Genomic DNA, 18,551 nt, shown 5'->3' with positions numbered 1-18,551 from the left:
AGGGGATTTATAGTGTATATTATTTAGTTTATGTTAATTATGATAAAAATATATTATTTATACTTTTTATCAATAGAAGATAATTATGTATCTTTTCTTTAAAATAACTTTGCACGTTTGTATGATGAGACTCAATTAATTCTAATAGAACCAACTCGTTACTGGTTAGATCAGTTTGGTTGAATTTTTTGGAAAAAGTATGAAATTTATTAGTTCATACAACATTCTTAATTAAATTGATGTAAAATAATGTCGTGATAGAATTTTTATATTTAAGTATTATGTGGTGAAATAAAAAACGTTTATTTGATTAATCGTTTGGAAAATTAACATGTTGATAAGGTAGCTTCGTCGTGCATGGTATTATCAAAATTTACTATTAAGTACTGTGATTTGTGACAAAGTCAGACTATTTCGAGCTGTAAATTGTATAAGTTATATATAAAAAAACAAGTCAAAGTTAGTGATGATGTATAAATACTCTTCTCTTTTAATCTATCCAAATTATTTTTAACATAAAACTATGAGTTACAACGTTTATAATTTTCAGATCGGAATAAGTATTTATGAATTATGATTAAATACATATATATAAGATAAAACCAAAAAAAAAAATGATAAATAAACTTATAATTTTATTTTAAAAAATAATTACGAATTTAGTTCTTAAAAAATCACAACTTTTTCACATGTAATCTTTCATTTTATTTTATTTCTAAAAAAATTATAAAACATCTTTTTCATACAAATGACCTCTGTCATTAATTTGTTTTTATATTTTCATTATTGGTTTGGTAACTAGAATTAACAACAATAAACTTAATAAAATTACCTTCTATAATAAAAGAATTATATGTTTGAAATGTGTTTGAATTCAATATGTCTAATAGAATTGTTTGAGATATTTATTTGATTATAGATGAAATCAATAAGTAATCTTTATTTTGCAAAGAGGTTAAATTATGTTAAAAATTCAAGTGAATTTAAGTCCTAGATTAAGTAGAAATAACAAAATTGAGCATTACATAAGAAGAAAAACTCATAAAATCATTGATATGTAATATTAATCCTATATATAAACTAGACTGAGATATATTGTATCTTTTTATTAAATTTTCTCTCGAAATAATATCAAAATAAGTATAATATGCTAGGGATTTTACATCACCTACATATAAGATCAAATTAAAGATAGTGACACAATTCTCAATTTTTCAATTTTATAAGATTGAACTATAAATTTAATTAAATTACAATAATTAAAATAAGATTAAGATAAGAAATTAAAAAGTAAAAGTTATACAATTACTTATTGTATTCTATCTCGTTTTATTTTGAAGTGGGAAACGAAGTAAGAATCATGTTACAACAACACTTAATAACTTAATTAGTTTATGATTGGGTTATGTATCTATGTCAAAAAACTTTAAGAAGGAAAACTATATTTTGATGACTGCACTAGTGCAAAATTGATTTTTAACGTCACCTCATAGACGTCCGTCCACCAAAACCTCAACGTAGATAATTGACCGGTGGTATAAATGTAAATAATTGAGTGTGGAGACATCCGTCCTAGAAGGGGCCGGACGTCTATAATATAGTAGACGTCCGACCCCTCTAACGGACGTTCAAAAGCCTGACGGGAGAGTTGAAGATTCAGCCTTTTGAACGTCCGTCCTGGAGGGGGTCGGACGTCTATATATAGTAAACGTCCTGCCCCCTCAAGGACGGACGTTCAAAAGACTGACGGGTTAAACTACCCTGTCAGCATCTTGAACGTCCGTCCTAGAGGGGGACGGACGTCTACTATAGGTAAACGTCCGTCCCCTTCCAGGACGGACGTTCAAGAGGCTGACAGGGTAGTTGAACCAATTAGTCTCTTGAACGTCCGTCCTGGAGGGAGACGGACGTCTATATATAGTAAACGTCCGTCCCCCTCCAGGACGGACGTTCAGGAGACTGACAGTAGTTCAACCCATCAGTCTCTTGAACGTCCGTCCTAGAGGGGGACGGACGTTTAATATATATAGACGTCCGTCCCCCTCCAGGACGGACGTTCAAGGGGCTGACTGGTTCAACTACTCTGTCAGCCTCTTGAACGTCCGTCCTGGAGGGGGACGGACGTCTATATATATTAAACGTTCATCCCCCTCCAGGACGGACGTTCAAGAGACTGATGGGTTGAACTACTGTCAGTCTCTTGAACGTCCGTTCTGGAGGGGGACGGACGTCTACTATATTATAGACGTCCGCCCCCGCCACAACGGACGTTCAAAAGACGTTTAAAATAAGGACTTACTAACCAAAACGCGAACCCGCGAGGAGTTATGCGAACCCGTGAGAGTTCCCGCTGCGCCTTGCATTTCCAGGTTGGTTTTTATCTGTTTTGGACCATTTAATCTTACTTTTATTCCGATTAAATTGTTCAATGATGAAATATCTTTCATTTGGACCGATTAAAAATCGTTTTCTGTGCATTTTTGTGCAGTTTGTAGCGTGTTCTTGGGCGGCATTTTTGGCCTACGTTTTAGGTCGTTTACTCCTCCATCTCCCTCCATTTTCATTTCGAATCTGCTCTTCAGACGTGTTGCAGTGCACAAACAAACGTCCAAACCCTATAATCCTAAATAACCCTAAATAACCCGTAAATAACCCTAAATAACTCGTCCAATAAAGCCCTTTCTGCAGTAGTATATAGACGTCCGAGAGGTTCACAGCGGACGTCTATATAGACGTTCGCCTGACACAGCGGACGTCTATATAGACGTCCGGCCTGACACAACGGACGTCTACATAGACGTCACCCGCAAAGACGTCGGTCGAACGTCGGACGTCAAAAAGCCTAAAGAACGGACGTCTATAGCCCTTTCTGCACTAGTGCTGGCACCACTTGATAACCAGTGAGAAATAATTTTATATATATATATATATATATATATATATATATATATATATATATATATATATATATATATATATATATAACAATGAATTTTTGAGTGAAGAAAAACACCATAATTTTTTTTTCACATAAAATATTATTGTTATAAAGTGGTTTTCGGGGGGCAATATATGATTAGCTTTTTAATAAATAGAAGTTGGCTAAATGAAAAATGATTCAAAACGGAGGAAAGAGTGGGTATTAGAGAAGCACAGGAGCGAGGCGCATGGGCATCTTCACCAGTGACGATAATGCGGTGCGTACAGTTACAGCCATACCAATAATAAAGGCTTTCCAACTCTACTGCGCAACGTTTTTATGACAACCGAAGAAGAACATGTCGTTTACTAAAAATCAACTAAAAAAAGAAAAAAAAAAACAAAACATTTTCAATGTTAGATCAAACCTTCAATGTCTTATCCAACAAAATGGTCCCTAAAATGTTTATTTAAGAGAGAGAAGGAGGGAAGGGCACGGCACTATTTACATCATATGCAACATTGGGAATCCAAACTTGTCATCAAAGTTATGAACTTATACATGTTTAATCCATATATACTTTTACTTTTTTTGTTATTTAATTTTCTCCATTTAAAATAGACTAAATACATTAACACAATATGTGGCTTATCATCCTACAACAAATATGATAGGAGTTGGAACCAAAATGTGATATTATATAAAGCAATAGTTTTAAAATTGAATAAACTATGTGTAAAAAGAAGAAAATTACAATAAGTAATTCTTCTAGAGTGAATTTTAACTTGAGGTATTTTAGGAAATTCAAGATCAACTTGAAATATTTTTAATGCTTAGAATACTACTTATGTAATTTTTTTTTACGTTTGGAACCAGTTAGAATGAAGGAGGATGAAATTGGTGATATATTCGGACACAATACAACTATGACAGAACATATGACAGAACATATAGAGGCAGTATAAAATCAACGAAAAAAACTTTATATAACTTTTTTAATAAATTTTCCTAAATTTATTAAAAAAATTAACTTTTGTTCTTAAATCAAATTATAAAGTATTCTATTTTTTATAAAGACTTGGCCATTTGTTTGATTTGTATCGGATTCTTAATTGAAAATTGTTAAATGGTATATCTTTTCCAACTACTTTTGGAACTCTTTCAACATGTTTTTACATAACTTTAGATAAAAAAAATACGATTCTTTATAATTTTAACATATTTTATATATTAATTAATTTGCATATACCTTTTTTTATTTTTAAATTGCGTATAAATTAATCTTATCTTGTAAAAAAATTATCTTATTTTAAATGTTTGCTTTATTTTTTAAAAATATTGATGGTGTTGGATAGATTACAGAGAGTGGAAATGTGTGTACGTTTTGAATTCTTGAGGAAAGATTTGGATAAATTTAAAGCGACAAGTTAAACAGAGATAGATGAATTTGATGAAAGAATATTATTGTTGAGATGGAAGTTCTTTGTAATTCAACTGATGCACATAACCAAGCTAATATTTAGCCAATGATAGACTGAAAATTTTAGCTCTTCTCGGACAATATTTTGGATTCAAACTGCCGTAATGCTGCGCTTACTAATTTTATATGGAAGTAAATAGTAATAAATTTTCAACTCCACATTGATATTAACTATTTACGCAGAAATTTCTCTTCTCCTCGGCCCCTTTTTCTATCCTTTTCTTTTCGTATCTACGTATCATATCACTCTGTATTTTTCTTTTCTCTGTTCTCCTCATAAACAATTCTTATAATTCTTACAAACCACGGATAAGAAATGTCAATTTAAATTTCCTTTGATTTCCTCTTAAACAATTACAACAATTTTCAAGTAGCTGACTATAACTTTTTACAATCAAATTGGTAAATCTATAGTATAATATGCATAATCTTCAATGCAATTTTTTTCATGAATAGCAAATATTTCAAATTTCCATTCATCGCTTCGCACTGAAGTTGGTCAGCAATTGAAAAATCACTTGCATATTGAAAACATAATTTATTTAGCTTATATTTCCGACTGCCAATAAACAAATAATGTACAGATAAATTACTACTAGCATTTTAATGCCAGATCATAGAAGCAGCAGGAAGCTACATTGTTCACGTGAACAAATTATTTCTATTTACACAAGAAAGTAGCTGGAGGACAAGAACTTCTGGCAGAATGTGACCATCATGTTCACCAATAGGTGATTGATCCTTACCGCTTTATTCGTTCAATAATCACTACCGTAAATAGTTAATTTTCTAGCAAGTCTAGCTCTATCATGCAGACTACGTAACATTACGCTTCTAAAAAACAACGGATTCTCTTTTCCATTTCCTAGCATTTGCCACAATCGACCCTCTGACAAAGTCACAGCTAAACAACACATGCCAGTAGATCTTTGTCAGAGCATTACAGATGCTAAGAATACTCGGCACTTCCAGTAACCCTGAGTCGTAATTACAATAGACATTGATGTCCTTTACCATTTCTAATTTTCAATAACATTGATACCCTCTACCATTTCTCAGAACTAGTGAAATATATATCTGAAGACTTCATATTTTCAGGCAGGCTCCAACTTCAACCACGCTATTTTTTTCTCTGAACTTCCATTCATTCCAGAATACTTATTCTAAAAAAAAAATGAGGTGGAAGAAGAAAATAATGAGGTATGGGAAGAAATACCCTTTCAGGTACATCTACACAGAATACCGCGATCTCATACTCAAGTAGGAATTACACAGGGTAATTAACTTAGTTCTCAAAAACAAATGTTGTAATTCTTCACAAAAACGAAAATGCGGGCGGAGCAATTGTTTCCAGCAAACATTGTAGCTTGGAGTATTTTGGATCAATGGGGTATCACTAAATATAAGAGTTGCCACTGCCTCCGAAGACCCATTCAATTACTCCAGAACATGATTTTATTATTTCACACCAATAACACAATATCCTAACATTATTATTGCAACTCAGTGTAATCTATGCCCGAGAAAGTGAAATGGCTTATTTAAATAAACGAACCAAAAACTTTGTAAGAAATATACTCGTCCCTCGATCCGTGAGTTTGTACTAGTCTGTAAAAGTAAACAAACGTTCAAACAAATACAACCTAACACGTTAATCACCCAAAATCAAGCCTTCAGAAAATATATATTGCTATACTCACGTAAAAGTACACAGTAGAAACAAAAAGTAAAAACCCTGACTTGCATTAACAGAAGCATGTAAAAAGTTATTCATCAATGGCATGTCACATTCCAGCCATGCCGTTATATAGCCTGATAACCAGTTACAAGATCAAAAGACAGCAAGATACCAGATAAACAAAACAAAACAAGGTAATTAGCGAAGGCAATTCATGTGTATATATAGCTGAAAACACCAAACTCTTGCACTGTTTTGTTATGTATATATATACAAAGTAATAAAATGCCATTACAAAAATTATGCACAGAAAAAAGCAACAGTCAGTATTACACATATAAGGGATTTTTTAAATTAAAAAGGGTTTCATACCAAACATAAAAAAATTCAAACACCACACCAAGACAAAAAGCCACTGCCAAAATTGTTTCCATTGAATTATTCTCATCAAACCTCTATATATATCCACAATATCGGAGAAAGAAAAAAATTACATAAATATACGAGAGATTATTTGATAGTCAATCAACAGGTTTCCAAGCTCTGTACCAAGAGAGAAAACACTTAACTAAGGTCTACCTGCCAAATATATCACATTCCGATCCATGATTGATTTCTTAATCTCAACCCAGCTTTGCTTCCACAAATCAAGAACTACACAGAAAAAGAGAAGAATATTGAGTATTGTACATTTCAAAAACTGAACAGCAAAGTCACTCATACACGATGAGATAAATACTTATATGGGAAGAAAATATGGAAAAAATGAAATAAGTTTGTTTAAAAGATAAATTATGTTTTATCCATAGAAGTTTTCTCATATCAACTTCTCCCTAAACAGTTTTTCTAACTTCACAAATTAATTTTAATTTATGGAGAATTTTTTTTGGTTCCCCTTATTAAGGTTCATGGAAAAGTTTACTTAAAATTTCATTACCAAAATGAGAATATTTTCAAATCTAGTTTTAAAGGAGAAGTAGTTTAGCACCTTTTTATAATGTACAAAACTGGCGTAAGAGGAAGTTTAAAATGAAGAATTAAACCAAAAAAACTAAGAAAAGGGTAAGCTTGGGTTTAAATGATTACCAGCTGCAGCTATAACCGCACTTCTCCATAGTTTAATCGTGTGGAAGCCCAATAGACAGTTTATGTCATGATCCTGCCTCATCACCTTCGGCAATGCAGAAAAATTCTGTTTTTCTAATTCTGACTTTGCTTTACCATGGTCAATATGCCCAATAAATTTCAAATCCCAAATGTTCTGTTGTACAGATCCCTAGAATTTGGCATCCGATATTTTGTTTCATCATATCCTCTATAAAACTTGTTAAATCCAAGTCTTTCATTTCTCAAAAGCTCGGCCACACCCAAACTATTTCCACTCTGCACTTCATTCCATCCATCCAATTGACCATTTGACAAGACTGCATTTCTAGACTGCTGAAGAGACAACTGAGGAAATGGAGCCAGATTACTGACTTGTGATTGATTTAACCTAGAAGAGATGCCATATGAATCACCAAACTGTGAAAAGGAATTCCCAATATCAGAAAATCGATGGTTTTGCTGTGGTGATAGAGATCTTTGCATCAATAATTGAACTCTAGCCTCATTTTCCAAATAATTTAACTGTTCAGGGTAATTGGACCGCATGTCCAGCAATGGGCTATTTCGTGCACCTTGAATTCTCCCTTTACCAACTGCCAAAATAGCAGGATCCATAAATTCAATGTCTCCTGGACCACCGATATTTCCATTTGAAGGTGTTTGATATGAATTTCTCAGTAAGAAAGAAGGGTCACGCAACAAATTCCCTGTCAAAGGGATAACAATGATATTAAACCAAAATATCTAGAAAGACATGTTAAAGTAGAACAAAACAAGAACTAACCAGAAACGGAGTCAAAAGCATGCCCTGTTCTCTCAAGAGAAGAGAAACCAGGAGGTGGTGCCCTGTTTGGTACAGAAAATCCTGGTGGTGCTGAAATTTGTGCTCTTGGAACAGCTGAAGAATACGATAAAGGAATGTCATTACATATCTATAAAAAAAAGATAAGATAATAAAAGCAGTCACTGCACTTTAAACTTGGTTACATAACTCAATCAAAATTAGCAAACAAAAATCAACTATACCTGACCAGTTGACCTGCAGGGAGGTTTCGGGTGATATAAGTATACTTAAGCAACGGCAATACAAGGGAACATTATAATAAATCGTTTATTCTACCAACCGTAATGAAAACTCAATTCTTTTAATGTACACACGAGTATAATATTGAAACTTTTTGTGATGAATGCTTCTGGTTAGTTCTGGAAAATCCCATCAAAAGTAAGATGTTTTTTGAAATATACAGTTTACTCAACAAGAATCTACAAACAATAATGGCACAATAAAAGATATGGCAATGACCGAACAGCAAAAGAACTAATGATAAGTGTTATTATAAAACCTAGGGTATCCAGTTTAAGTAAGCTATCAATACCTACCAGAAAGCTTATTGTTTGAAGGAAAAAATTGACCACTGCCAAGATTTCCAGATTCTTCGAGGTTATTGGAGGGGAAGCCATTTGTGATACCCAGCTTGTCCAAAGAAAAGTCTCTTTCCACAAAATCATGTACGAGTGAGCCCTTGCTTGGATATTGTTGGATGGCACCCGAAGATGGATGTACATTGGCTTGGATTTTGGATTCCTCCTGCCTTGCAAAAGAAAATCTGGACTGATTGTTACATTGAATTTTCCAAGAACTACTTTTTTTTAGTGAGCCATTCTGCTTGTCGGCGGTGGCGGTGTCACCCAACAACTTCACCAAACTCTGAGGTGATGTTACTGAGTCACCCCAGGCGTCAAACTTCATGGACAAAATATTTGAAATTATACTATTCTCACCCTTGTCCATGACATCACTTCCAATACTAACCGTTTCACTAAATAAACTTCCAATATGTTGTTCATTCCTTTCATCATAGAAGAAACCATAAGAACTAGAGCTCATTGATTTCTCAGAATATCCGTTGCATAATATGTTATTTGCATGTAATAGTGAGTCATCCCCAACTTTATAATTGGCATCTAAAGAACCAGCATTTAATACATTGCATGATTCACCATGCTGCAGGATATGTGGATGAGAATGATTTGGGACATGACGAAAACTGGCTGACTTTGGCAGATATGAAGAAACAACTTCTGGATCCTTAAGTCTTTGATTATCAAAAGTTGTTACGTCATCTTCCATTTCAGTATTAACCGATAGTACTTGAGATTGAGAAACCAATGATAAATCACACTGTTCCTTTACATTACGAACCTCATTATCTAAGGTAGTAGCTTTAGTGTCAGCATTTGTAATCATGACATCTCTATATTTGTCAGAATTATACTGTGATTCTTGAGATTGCATAGGTTTAACCGACATGTTATCACATGAGCTGATAGGTTTGGGTTGACTGTAGTGGTCATTTGTGGAATTTCCATCAATGTGAATAGAAGACAAATTACAAGACAAATTCTCAATCTCTTCACTGGTAGAAATATTTGCTTCCTCAGGACCAAAGCTGCATGACTGTCCAGTGATGTTGATACAATTTGGTGCATTCATAGCAGTACAACTGCCTCTATCACCATCTTTGGGCAATGGTACAGAAGACAACCGATTGTTCATTTTCACAGGTGAAAGATGAACATCAGAAGCTAAAGTTCTTTCACCAGCTCTAAAATTGTCATCCATGCTACTATATTGTTTAACAGGTTTCAATAATTCATCTTTTACCCCGGTAGTCATACTATGACTCCCATCACTTGACAGTGGTCTCTTTGTCACATCACTATTTAAGGAAGCCTCAATTGTGCCAGTAACAGCAGACAAAAAGGGGAGTGTGTTGTTGATTGTATCAGGTTTAGGCTTGGACAATCCATTTACACATAATAAACCACCAGCAGCTGGCTGACAATTTGTAGCCCGCGTACCCCTAGCAAACACATTAGTTGAAATTTTTAAATTATAAATTTAAATTATTTTAACCTTCACTGCGGAATACTAGAAAATATGCATTACCATGCAGCAGAAGAAAGAGATATAGGTCTCCCAGAACTCCCATTAGGAGGTGAACCCTTAACAATGCTAACAGTGGTCTGCCCCATGATAAAAAACAGAAAGTTAGAACCTATAGTAAACAGGAGGAAAAGGAACTAAATATCAAATTAGCTCAAAAATAAAGATACACACCCAAAAAAATGAGGTCATATAACAAAGCAAGAATTAAAGAAAGCATGAAGAAAACCCTACACTTGCCGCATTGTTCACAGTTGGTTTCCCTGATGAAGTATCTGTGCAATCATCCAATGGAGGTGGCAACACATCACCAGTTCGACGTTGCATGTAGTTTGCAGCACCAGTAATTTGTTGAACACGACTTCTTCAAAACAAGAGAGCAGGTGACTAAACCATTGTATGAAAAGCACTAGATGCAATTCGCAAGCAGATATAGTTTGCAAACAAAGACAAACTAGGAAATCTAATTTGACTCACGAATTGTGATGCCCATATTTGAATTCATCTACAGCTACTGCTATATTTATAACTTCGAGTTCCAAGCGCTAACTCTCATAATACAAAATTCTCAACACTCTTCTCACTTTGGGAGGTGCATTTCACATCGGCAACAAGCCAAAAAAAAAACTCTCAATTGTTTCAAACTAAACTGTTTACATTTTGAAGTTTACTTAATTTTCTTAACTACCTAACAATGCCAATTTAAAAATAATCATATATCGTCAAATATTTATTATAACTCCAAACCATAAGTTAGATTTTAAATATATATATATATATATATATATATATATATATATATTATGATTTTTAATTATAATACTATTTACAAATTTAAAATATCTATTTATTTATAATGAATAATAATTGTAAAAGGATATTTATCCTGTGCAAAGCACAGGCTGAATTATAATGTCAAAAAGTAAATGAAACCTTTATATGTAACGTAATACATTCAGAGCAATCTAGAATTCAATGAGTCCTATTAACAGATTCAACCCTTTGAACAAGGTCATTTGATTTTGATAGCAAAAGGTAAAAAGGAAATATAGAACAGAGAAAAAAAAATGGATGGCCGGGTTTGTATCAACTGCTAAGTGAATCCCTTATGAATCAATATAAAAAATACACGAAGCTTTTAATTTACCGCAAAAATAAAAAGCTTGCCAATGGCCACTGAAATAAGAGATGCTATAGGTGTAGTTTCAATTAATTCAAGGATTGGTTTTATGATTCATTACCTCCTTGATTTTCTAGGAGTGTTGGGCAGTAAGATTTATAAACATTTAAATGAGTCAACATGATATTATTTATACACATGCTTAAGCAAAGGGTAAAGTACTATCCTTTACTTCATCCAATCATGATGGGATCGTATAAACAATAGATTCTATCTTTCAACACACTCATAATAAGCCTTGCTTTAAAATCCATCCAAGAAAAAAAAGTACCTAGTGTATGCTGAAATTATTTCATCTTTAGTGAAACTATCCTCTTGAGAGCCAATCTCATGCAGATATAGACAATCCGGATTGCTACAAGGCTGTTCATGAACATCTAACTCCAGTCAAGCTTAATCATCAATCAACCGTAAAAGTTAAAATCTGAGGAATTAGTAAATTTCATACCATGTTTCTGAGCCATGCATGACAATATTTAGTGGTTCCAAAGCAAGCCCTGCAAATGTACAAAACAAAAACATACAGCAAATTAGACTATCAAAAGCAAGTCATCCATACATGAATAGCTTCAATAAATCCAAATGTAGGTACCTTAAAGGTCTACCCTCCAAAACGAATCCATGTACATTTTTAATGCATCGAATTGCTTCTTCTTCCTTTGAATAAGTAATATATCTGGGGGCAAAAAATCTTTCAGGAACTGCTATATTTTCGTTTATAAAGGTAAGCAAGCAGATGTAACAGGGAATATCATGGAGGCGGTGAAAGCCATAAATCCTATTTTGGTCTTCTTTGAATTAAAGCATGCGCTTAGAAGGTAAAAGGCCATTTCCAAAAAGGGTAAATTGGCTTTTCTATTTCATTTCCAAGAAAAGAAATTGCTTTGGTGCAGTCCTTTTGCTGGTCATTTCCTTCCATCCAGTACTAACAAAAGAGAAATATCAAAAAGAGAAAGAAAAAAAATGCATATACCAATATCATCCAGTTAGTCTGAATGACAAGAAACCAGAAAACGTAAAAGGTCTACCTAGCATTTACCATAGAAATCAATATGAGAAGCTGGCCAGTTAAAACATAATAACAAGGCAGATTATGGCAGAAAGGGGTGCATAGTGGTCACCCTCCAAAAAGCTATGGTGGAATAGCGTATTGAGGAGTGACAACTACAGAAAAGGAAATCATTGCAATGAAAAGCTTCAAAAATCATTTAATCAATAATCATAGTATTTTAAAAATTTATATTATTAAAAAAAGGAAAATAAAAATAGATCACAAATACATGCAACCAGAGGAAGTCAATAGCAAATTAGCAATAACACAAAATAAAGAGAACAAAGAGTACCATAGTATCAATCCTATAAATCAACACAGAGCAGCCAACCCCAAAATGGCTATCAAAGAGATAAAAAATAAGTAAATAAAAAATCGCCAAAAATGAGAGTCATTCATATGCTGCTGCTAATAGAGAACAGAGATGAAATCTTGAATGATCTGTGAGAGAGAACGTTACAGCAACCAAACTGTAAGAGAGAACAGGGAACAGTGAGAGAGAACTGAGTAAACAAAAAAGGAACATAATGTCAAAGATGGTTCAAGAGAACATATAAAGCTGGAAATACAGGAAGGTATTGGAAAACAATAGAAATGACTGGAGATGGTGCCAGAGAACAGAGTGAGGCTAGTCAGATGGATATAAGACAGGTAGACCTGCTGCATAAATGAGGAGACCAGGCGGGCATCTAATTAATCACACACTATTAAGTATGAGTACAAGAACTTACAGACACGTGTGTGATGCACTGTTAAAGTGGTTTCAGATCTCTAAATGAGGTTTTTAATGTCAAACTTGTGAAGACCATTACGTTCTGGTGAATCTTAAAGAGGTTGAAACAAGGAATATGACTCCTAATAGAGTAGTGGCCACTATGGACCACTACAGCAAAGTGCTCCACTACAAACATTTAGGATTATCCATGAGTCATTCTGTTCTGTGCCACTATGGCAGTCACCACCGCTGCTACTAATAATCCAGAACAGTACCACTAAGGAAAAAAAGCTAAGCTACAAAGTTGAGGACAGCACAAACTTACACACTGCATGTACTGTTTGGAAACTGCTGAACAACACCAGAGGCTGTACGAGACATGGAGACTTTTAAGACCTTCCCATACTGACCAAAATATTCTCGCTGCTGGAGAAGCTGCACATTGATAAAATATTAGTAAACTCACACATAAAATAAGTAAAATTGACAACGTTAGGGGAAGGTGGCCAAAAAGGAAAAAAGATACACAAGATAACAAGCATTATAAACATGAGGAAAAATTTTACATCTTCATCAGCCAGATTGAGAGGCAAGCCCACTATGTAAACAAGGTTCCGCTGAATCACTCGCACACTACTGAGCTGCTTCCGTGCTTCAGATGATTTAGACTTTGCTTTCTGGTTCTTCATCTTTTTTTCCATATGAACTTCAGACACCAATCTAAGTAAAGAATTAATTATCAAGAGAAACTCAACAAAATGACCAAGTTTGGTACCTTAAACAAGTTTCTTAGTAAGGCAGAAATTTGTGAAACAAAATTCTTATAACTGGTATTTTCTTTTGTTTGATCATAAAGACGAAAGATAACAGGGACATATTGTATATTGCATAATATTAAAGAGATAGCTTATTCAGAGTGTTGGAATGGTTATGCAAATGCGCGCATGCTTAACAAAAAGGGAAAAAAGGGCTTAAGAAAGCAGTACAACATTTCAAGCCTACAAGGATATACTGTTAACAGAATAACCTCTCACAGTTTGCAGCCATCCCAACAATCTTTTCCTTATCATATGCAGAACGACATGCAGGGCATCGTCCCTCTGTGGCATCCTTTTCAGCCATATCCAGTATGTGATGCCAACACCAGACACATATCTACGGTCAAGAGTAGATTAAAAGACATTATTCATCATTACGGTCAGATATAAAAATTTCAAACAGAATCAAAGTAAACTATGGAACCAGTATCTTAAATACATGTTGGTATACAAAAGATGAGTGGCACTTTATTCTAAACAGAAAAAATCATTGATACAGTAATAGTTAGAGAGCAACCCACAGTATTTAGTCAATAAGCAATAATCAGCAACAAATGGTGTACTCAAATCAGTAACCAATGCCATCTGGCAGAATTACAAGCTGAATAAAATGCAACAATATATAGAGTCTACAGGAGGAGAAGAACAATAACATAACACTGAAGAATGCCAAGTGTAAAAAGATGAACAGAGAGTAAAATATATAGTCGAAATTAAATCATTCTTCTAATGAACACAGGATATTATATAAAAATCTACAGATTATTGTCTAATGACAAAAATAATAGTAATAGAATCTAACCTCATAACCACATTTGCATGGTTTCAACTGCTGATCTGTCAAATCCATCTCTTCCGCACAGAGAGGACAAGTCCTTTCTCCTTCGTCACTCATGATTGCCCTGGATAAAAATTCAGCAAACTGAGAAACGCAAGTCTTGTCAACAGTCAAACAAACACTAGGATATTGTAAACAATGTAGATCAAACTTGAACCAGAAATCTTCCGAGTTGTGGTTAAAAAAACGCAGAAAAGCCTACTTTCGGTAAAATAAATACTATTTTGCCTCAGGAACTCAACAAAAACTATGATGGTGCAAGTTATCATAGACCCCTTGACGCAACAACATAATAACGTCGCTTAGCACTGTTACACAATCACTTTAAGATACTATGAAAAAATAGATATCATAAAAAGAGTGAAGCATTTGATAATATGAAAAGTTCGAAATACAAATAACGATGGCAAAAGGAAAGTGAACTACAACCATAAAACACAGTTTTAATCCTTATACATAAATCCAAATAAAATAAATAAGTAGATTGAAGTACACAACTGAGAAACCTCACATCAACCAAACACTAATACGGAGCATAAAATTACACAGGCAGAAAGGGAATAATTGGCAATTGAAGACCTAATCACAATTGTTCAAAGCTAACAAAATCGAAATCCGAAAAAATCCCAGAGCCAAAGACAAAGACAAATTATGAATTTAAAAATTAAAAAACAGCAGAGAGATAACAAATTGATGGACAATAGCAATGATCCGGGAAATCAATAGCAAAACATAATCCGCAAATGCATTAGGGATCTATACAATAATTGATTATAAAATTGGATCGAAAAATTAGGGAGACGGATTGGAAGTCCATAGCTTACAGTGGTGAGATCGGTAAGAGGAGATTGTTCGAGAAGCGCACGAACGATAGGGAAGACGCAGGGTGAGAGAGCAAGACCGAGCAAAGTGTAAAGAAAACCACAAGGTGTCTTTTAAAAAGAGAGAGAATAAGGCTTTGTTTGGATGGGCCATTTTGTCTTTTGCCTCTCTCTCCTTCAAGCGTCCCTGTTGTTCTAAGTATTCCATTTTCAGCTCCCTCTCCTGCCCTTCTTTTTTTATTTATTTACTGCGACGTGCCATTTCTCCCTGTTGACCCTCTCTTTATTGATTACTGTATAAGTGTTCAGATTCTCTACAAACCTGCGGTCCTAAGTCCTTATTCGTATCTTGACGTGGCACCTTGTATGTCAGACACGTGGTCACCTTTTCATATCACGGCAGTGTTTGGTGAAAAGCTCCTTTCCTCATCATCAAAAGAAACACCAGTTCTTTTCGAATTAGATATCATGACCTTGATTATTAAAGTCAATGGCAACAATGATTGAAATTATTCATTTGTTTATTTATTTATTTATAAGCTGATAATAAATTATTTTGGACCGATTGATCATGGTATTTTAGCTGACGTGGATTAGAGGGTTTTGATTCCTCAAATACTTACTTTTGCACGATTTTGATGGTCAAAATTGATGCTTATGATTGAGTAATTGAACAGTGGCTAATGGGTGTTAATCTAATACGCTCATCACAATTAGATGGTTTTAATTTAAGAATGTTTTGCACTTGGGTGCGAAACTTGCATGGTCTTGGATGCAAGGGTACACTTTCATGTGGTATACCAAAAGACCAAAAGTGAAAGAATGGCCAACATATGGAAAACCTAATTTTCAGCAAGTTATCAAGCACGGTATGCATCAAATCATTAGCCAACTTTTGTTGGTTTCTTCATAGGCTTCATGGTACAATAGACTTAGAAGGAAGATAAATTCTAAGAAAAATCATGAACTAAGAGAAGAAAACAATAGATATCAGATATACAACACCTAAACTAATGCCTCACAATCAAGTTTGGTCATTTTTTCTACAAATCGTGAAAAAAAAAAAAAAAATATATATATATATATATATTGGTAAATGTGTGAGTTTGTTATATCTATATTTATTTTTCAATTTCACTTTTAAATAAAATAAATAAATTAACATATTTATTTTATTAATTTTATTATTTAAGTGATTGTTTATTAGATTTAACCATTTTTTAATGGTGTTTTTTTAACTTGACCATTTTTTCAAATAAAAGATTACCTATAAAATATTTACAGTAAAATTGTAAAAATTATTTATATTTAATTGTATAGTTATAATGATAATTTCACTATTTTTTGTTATAAAAAAATAAACACATGTATGCATATAGGAGTTCATAAATTTGTTATAAATATTATTATACAAATATTAGATACAGATATCTTACACGTGTTCTTGTTGAAGTGATCTAACATATTGTTATATGTCATATACATTGTCTTAGGAGAAAATTCAATAAATATCTAAAATGAAATAATGTTAGAAAAGTAGTTTGACACGAATATTAAATGATCGTGTATTTGCAGATGATGTATGCAAAGATTCACAATGTTGTCATTATTGGAATTAGACTTTTTATTCGATTTAAAATCTTTTAAACATAATCATTATTCATACAAACTTCTTTTACGTACATGAATACATATTTGATTAATTACGTTATAATTGAAGTTCTACAGCTCATTTGATAGAATTGGAATAAGTTATAGGATAATGATACTTTTACAACATATTTTTATAATATTTCAACACTGTCTACATGTCATTCTGTGATTGGTCTATATTGGTGTTTATAATTATTATTATTGATTGTGGAATAATTTTGGACCAATCACAGAATGACACGTAGACAGTGTTAAAATGTTGTCAAAAAAATATTGTCAAAATATCATTGTCCTAAGTTATATAGACATTATTGTAGGACAATACATTGGAAAGTTAATACTTAATTAACATCAAGAAATTTTTAAATTGAAGGAGTATTTAAATGAGTATAACAAAACATATACGAGCACTTATGATAAAAAAAAAAATTAAATGAGGATTTGTTTCATCTATACTTACACGATTATTTTGATTTAGAAGAAAAAGTGCACTAGAGTTGATCATGCGTCAAAACTTAAATATATACTAGTACTTGTTGTACCTGGAATTGTTGTAAAACATTGGTATTTTGTATACGTAAAGCACTAAAACAATAGAAAATTGTACGTTGGATTCATTAGGACATAAACAAACAATTTTTTAATTTCAAAATGATAATACTAAAAATAAAATATTTATATTTTTTATATCTTAATTAACGCATGTAAATATCTCTTTTCCATTAAAAAAAATATATTTCATTTTTCTTTTAATTTTGGTAAAGTTAAGAAAAAAGTTTTGTTTTTTCTTTTAAGTTTTAGTTGTTTCTTTCCATAAATATATTCAATAAAAATTCAAAAATTTGGATAATATAATTTGTCCCAGTGCATTCTTCACATTTTATTTGGTAAAATAAGTAAAAATTATTTATATTCCAAACTTGTTTTTTATTACAAAAGGTAATTTGTTTATATATTTGGGCATTATAAAAAAAACAGAAAGTTTATGTTACAAGGTTGTCTGTTTTTTTATTATAGGTTTCAATTATAAATTAGTCCTCCCTTGTTTCTGACTTTTTTGTGAATATTAGAACAGTGTTTGAACATCACGTAATTGAAAAATATCTTGCAATAAAGTAAGAAAAATAAATACTTATTCCTTTAAAACTCTCACGTGATGGGTGTAAATTTATTTCGCTTCTAGAAAAATTAAAAGTATGATTTTAGTTAGTGTAAATTTTAAAAGTTTAAACTCAGTTCTTATAACATTAGAAATCGACTTTACTCCTTGCAGATTAAAAGTTAGATTTAAGTGCTTAGAGCATTAAAATTTTAATTTTCAATCTAGCGGAATATTTTATTTT

The 18,551-nt window shown here is 32.7% G+C and overlaps 1 protein-coding gene across 6 annotated transcripts; it reads right to left on the bottom strand.

Annotated features, from left to right (window-relative positions):
* Positions 1-4,925: 4,925 nt before the first annotated feature.
* LOC124830799 (uncharacterized) lies at positions 4,926-15,693 on the bottom strand. 6 transcript variants are annotated; one of them, XM_088092589.1, is made up of 15 exons: positions 15,559-15,693; positions 14,699-14,798; positions 14,106-14,233; positions 13,645-13,798; positions 13,404-13,513; positions 11,905-11,988; positions 11,761-11,809; positions 11,584-11,675; positions 10,367-10,496; positions 10,136-10,212; positions 8,566-10,049; positions 7,970-8,083; positions 7,165-7,892; positions 6,658-6,732; positions 4,926-5,563 (listed from the first exon to the last, which is right to left on the bottom strand). In XM_088092589.1, exons 2-13 carry the CDS (start codon positions 14,789-14,791, stop codon positions 7,324-7,326), a joined length of 3,084 nt encoding a protein of 1,027 aa, XP_087948715.1. In that variant the 5' UTR covers positions 14,792-14,798; positions 15,559-15,693; the 3' UTR covers positions 4,926-5,563; positions 6,658-6,732; positions 7,165-7,323. The 6 variants fall into 6 exon arrangements, with proteins under 6 accessions (XP_087948715.1, XP_087948714.1, XP_047160577.1 ...); XM_088092588.1 differs by lacking the exon at positions 4,926-5,563 and adding an exon at positions 5,632-6,008; XM_047304621.2 differs by lacking the exon at positions 4,926-5,563 and having other exon boundaries at positions 6,495-6,732.
* Positions 15,694-18,551: the final 2,858 nt, after the last annotated feature.

The sequence above is a fragment of the Vigna umbellata genome, chromosome 6, assembly GCF_029865625.1.
Source record: "Vigna umbellata cultivar VRB3 chromosome 6, Vumbellata_1.0, whole genome shotgun sequence".
NCBI classification, from domain to species: domain Eukaryota; kingdom Viridiplantae; phylum Streptophyta; class Magnoliopsida; order Fabales; family Fabaceae; genus Vigna; species Vigna umbellata.
This window is presented reverse-complemented; position numbering and strand designations above follow the sequence as displayed.

Bases quoted from the DNA above. Each gene is read 5' to 3' on its own strand.
- LOC124830799 (XM_088092589.1), bottom strand. From the start codon at position 14,791: ATGAGTGACGAAGGAGAAAGGACTTGTCCTCTCTGTGCGGAAGAGATG. The intron at 13,799-14,105 runs GTTATTCTGTTA...TTCTTTACTTAG, and splicing joins ATGGCTGCAAACTGTGAGAG to ATTGGTGTCTGAAGTTCATA. The intron at 10,213-10,366 runs GTAGGGTTTTCT...ATCATGGGGCAG, and splicing joins CTGTGAACAATGCGGCAAGT to ACCACTGTTAGCATTGTTAA.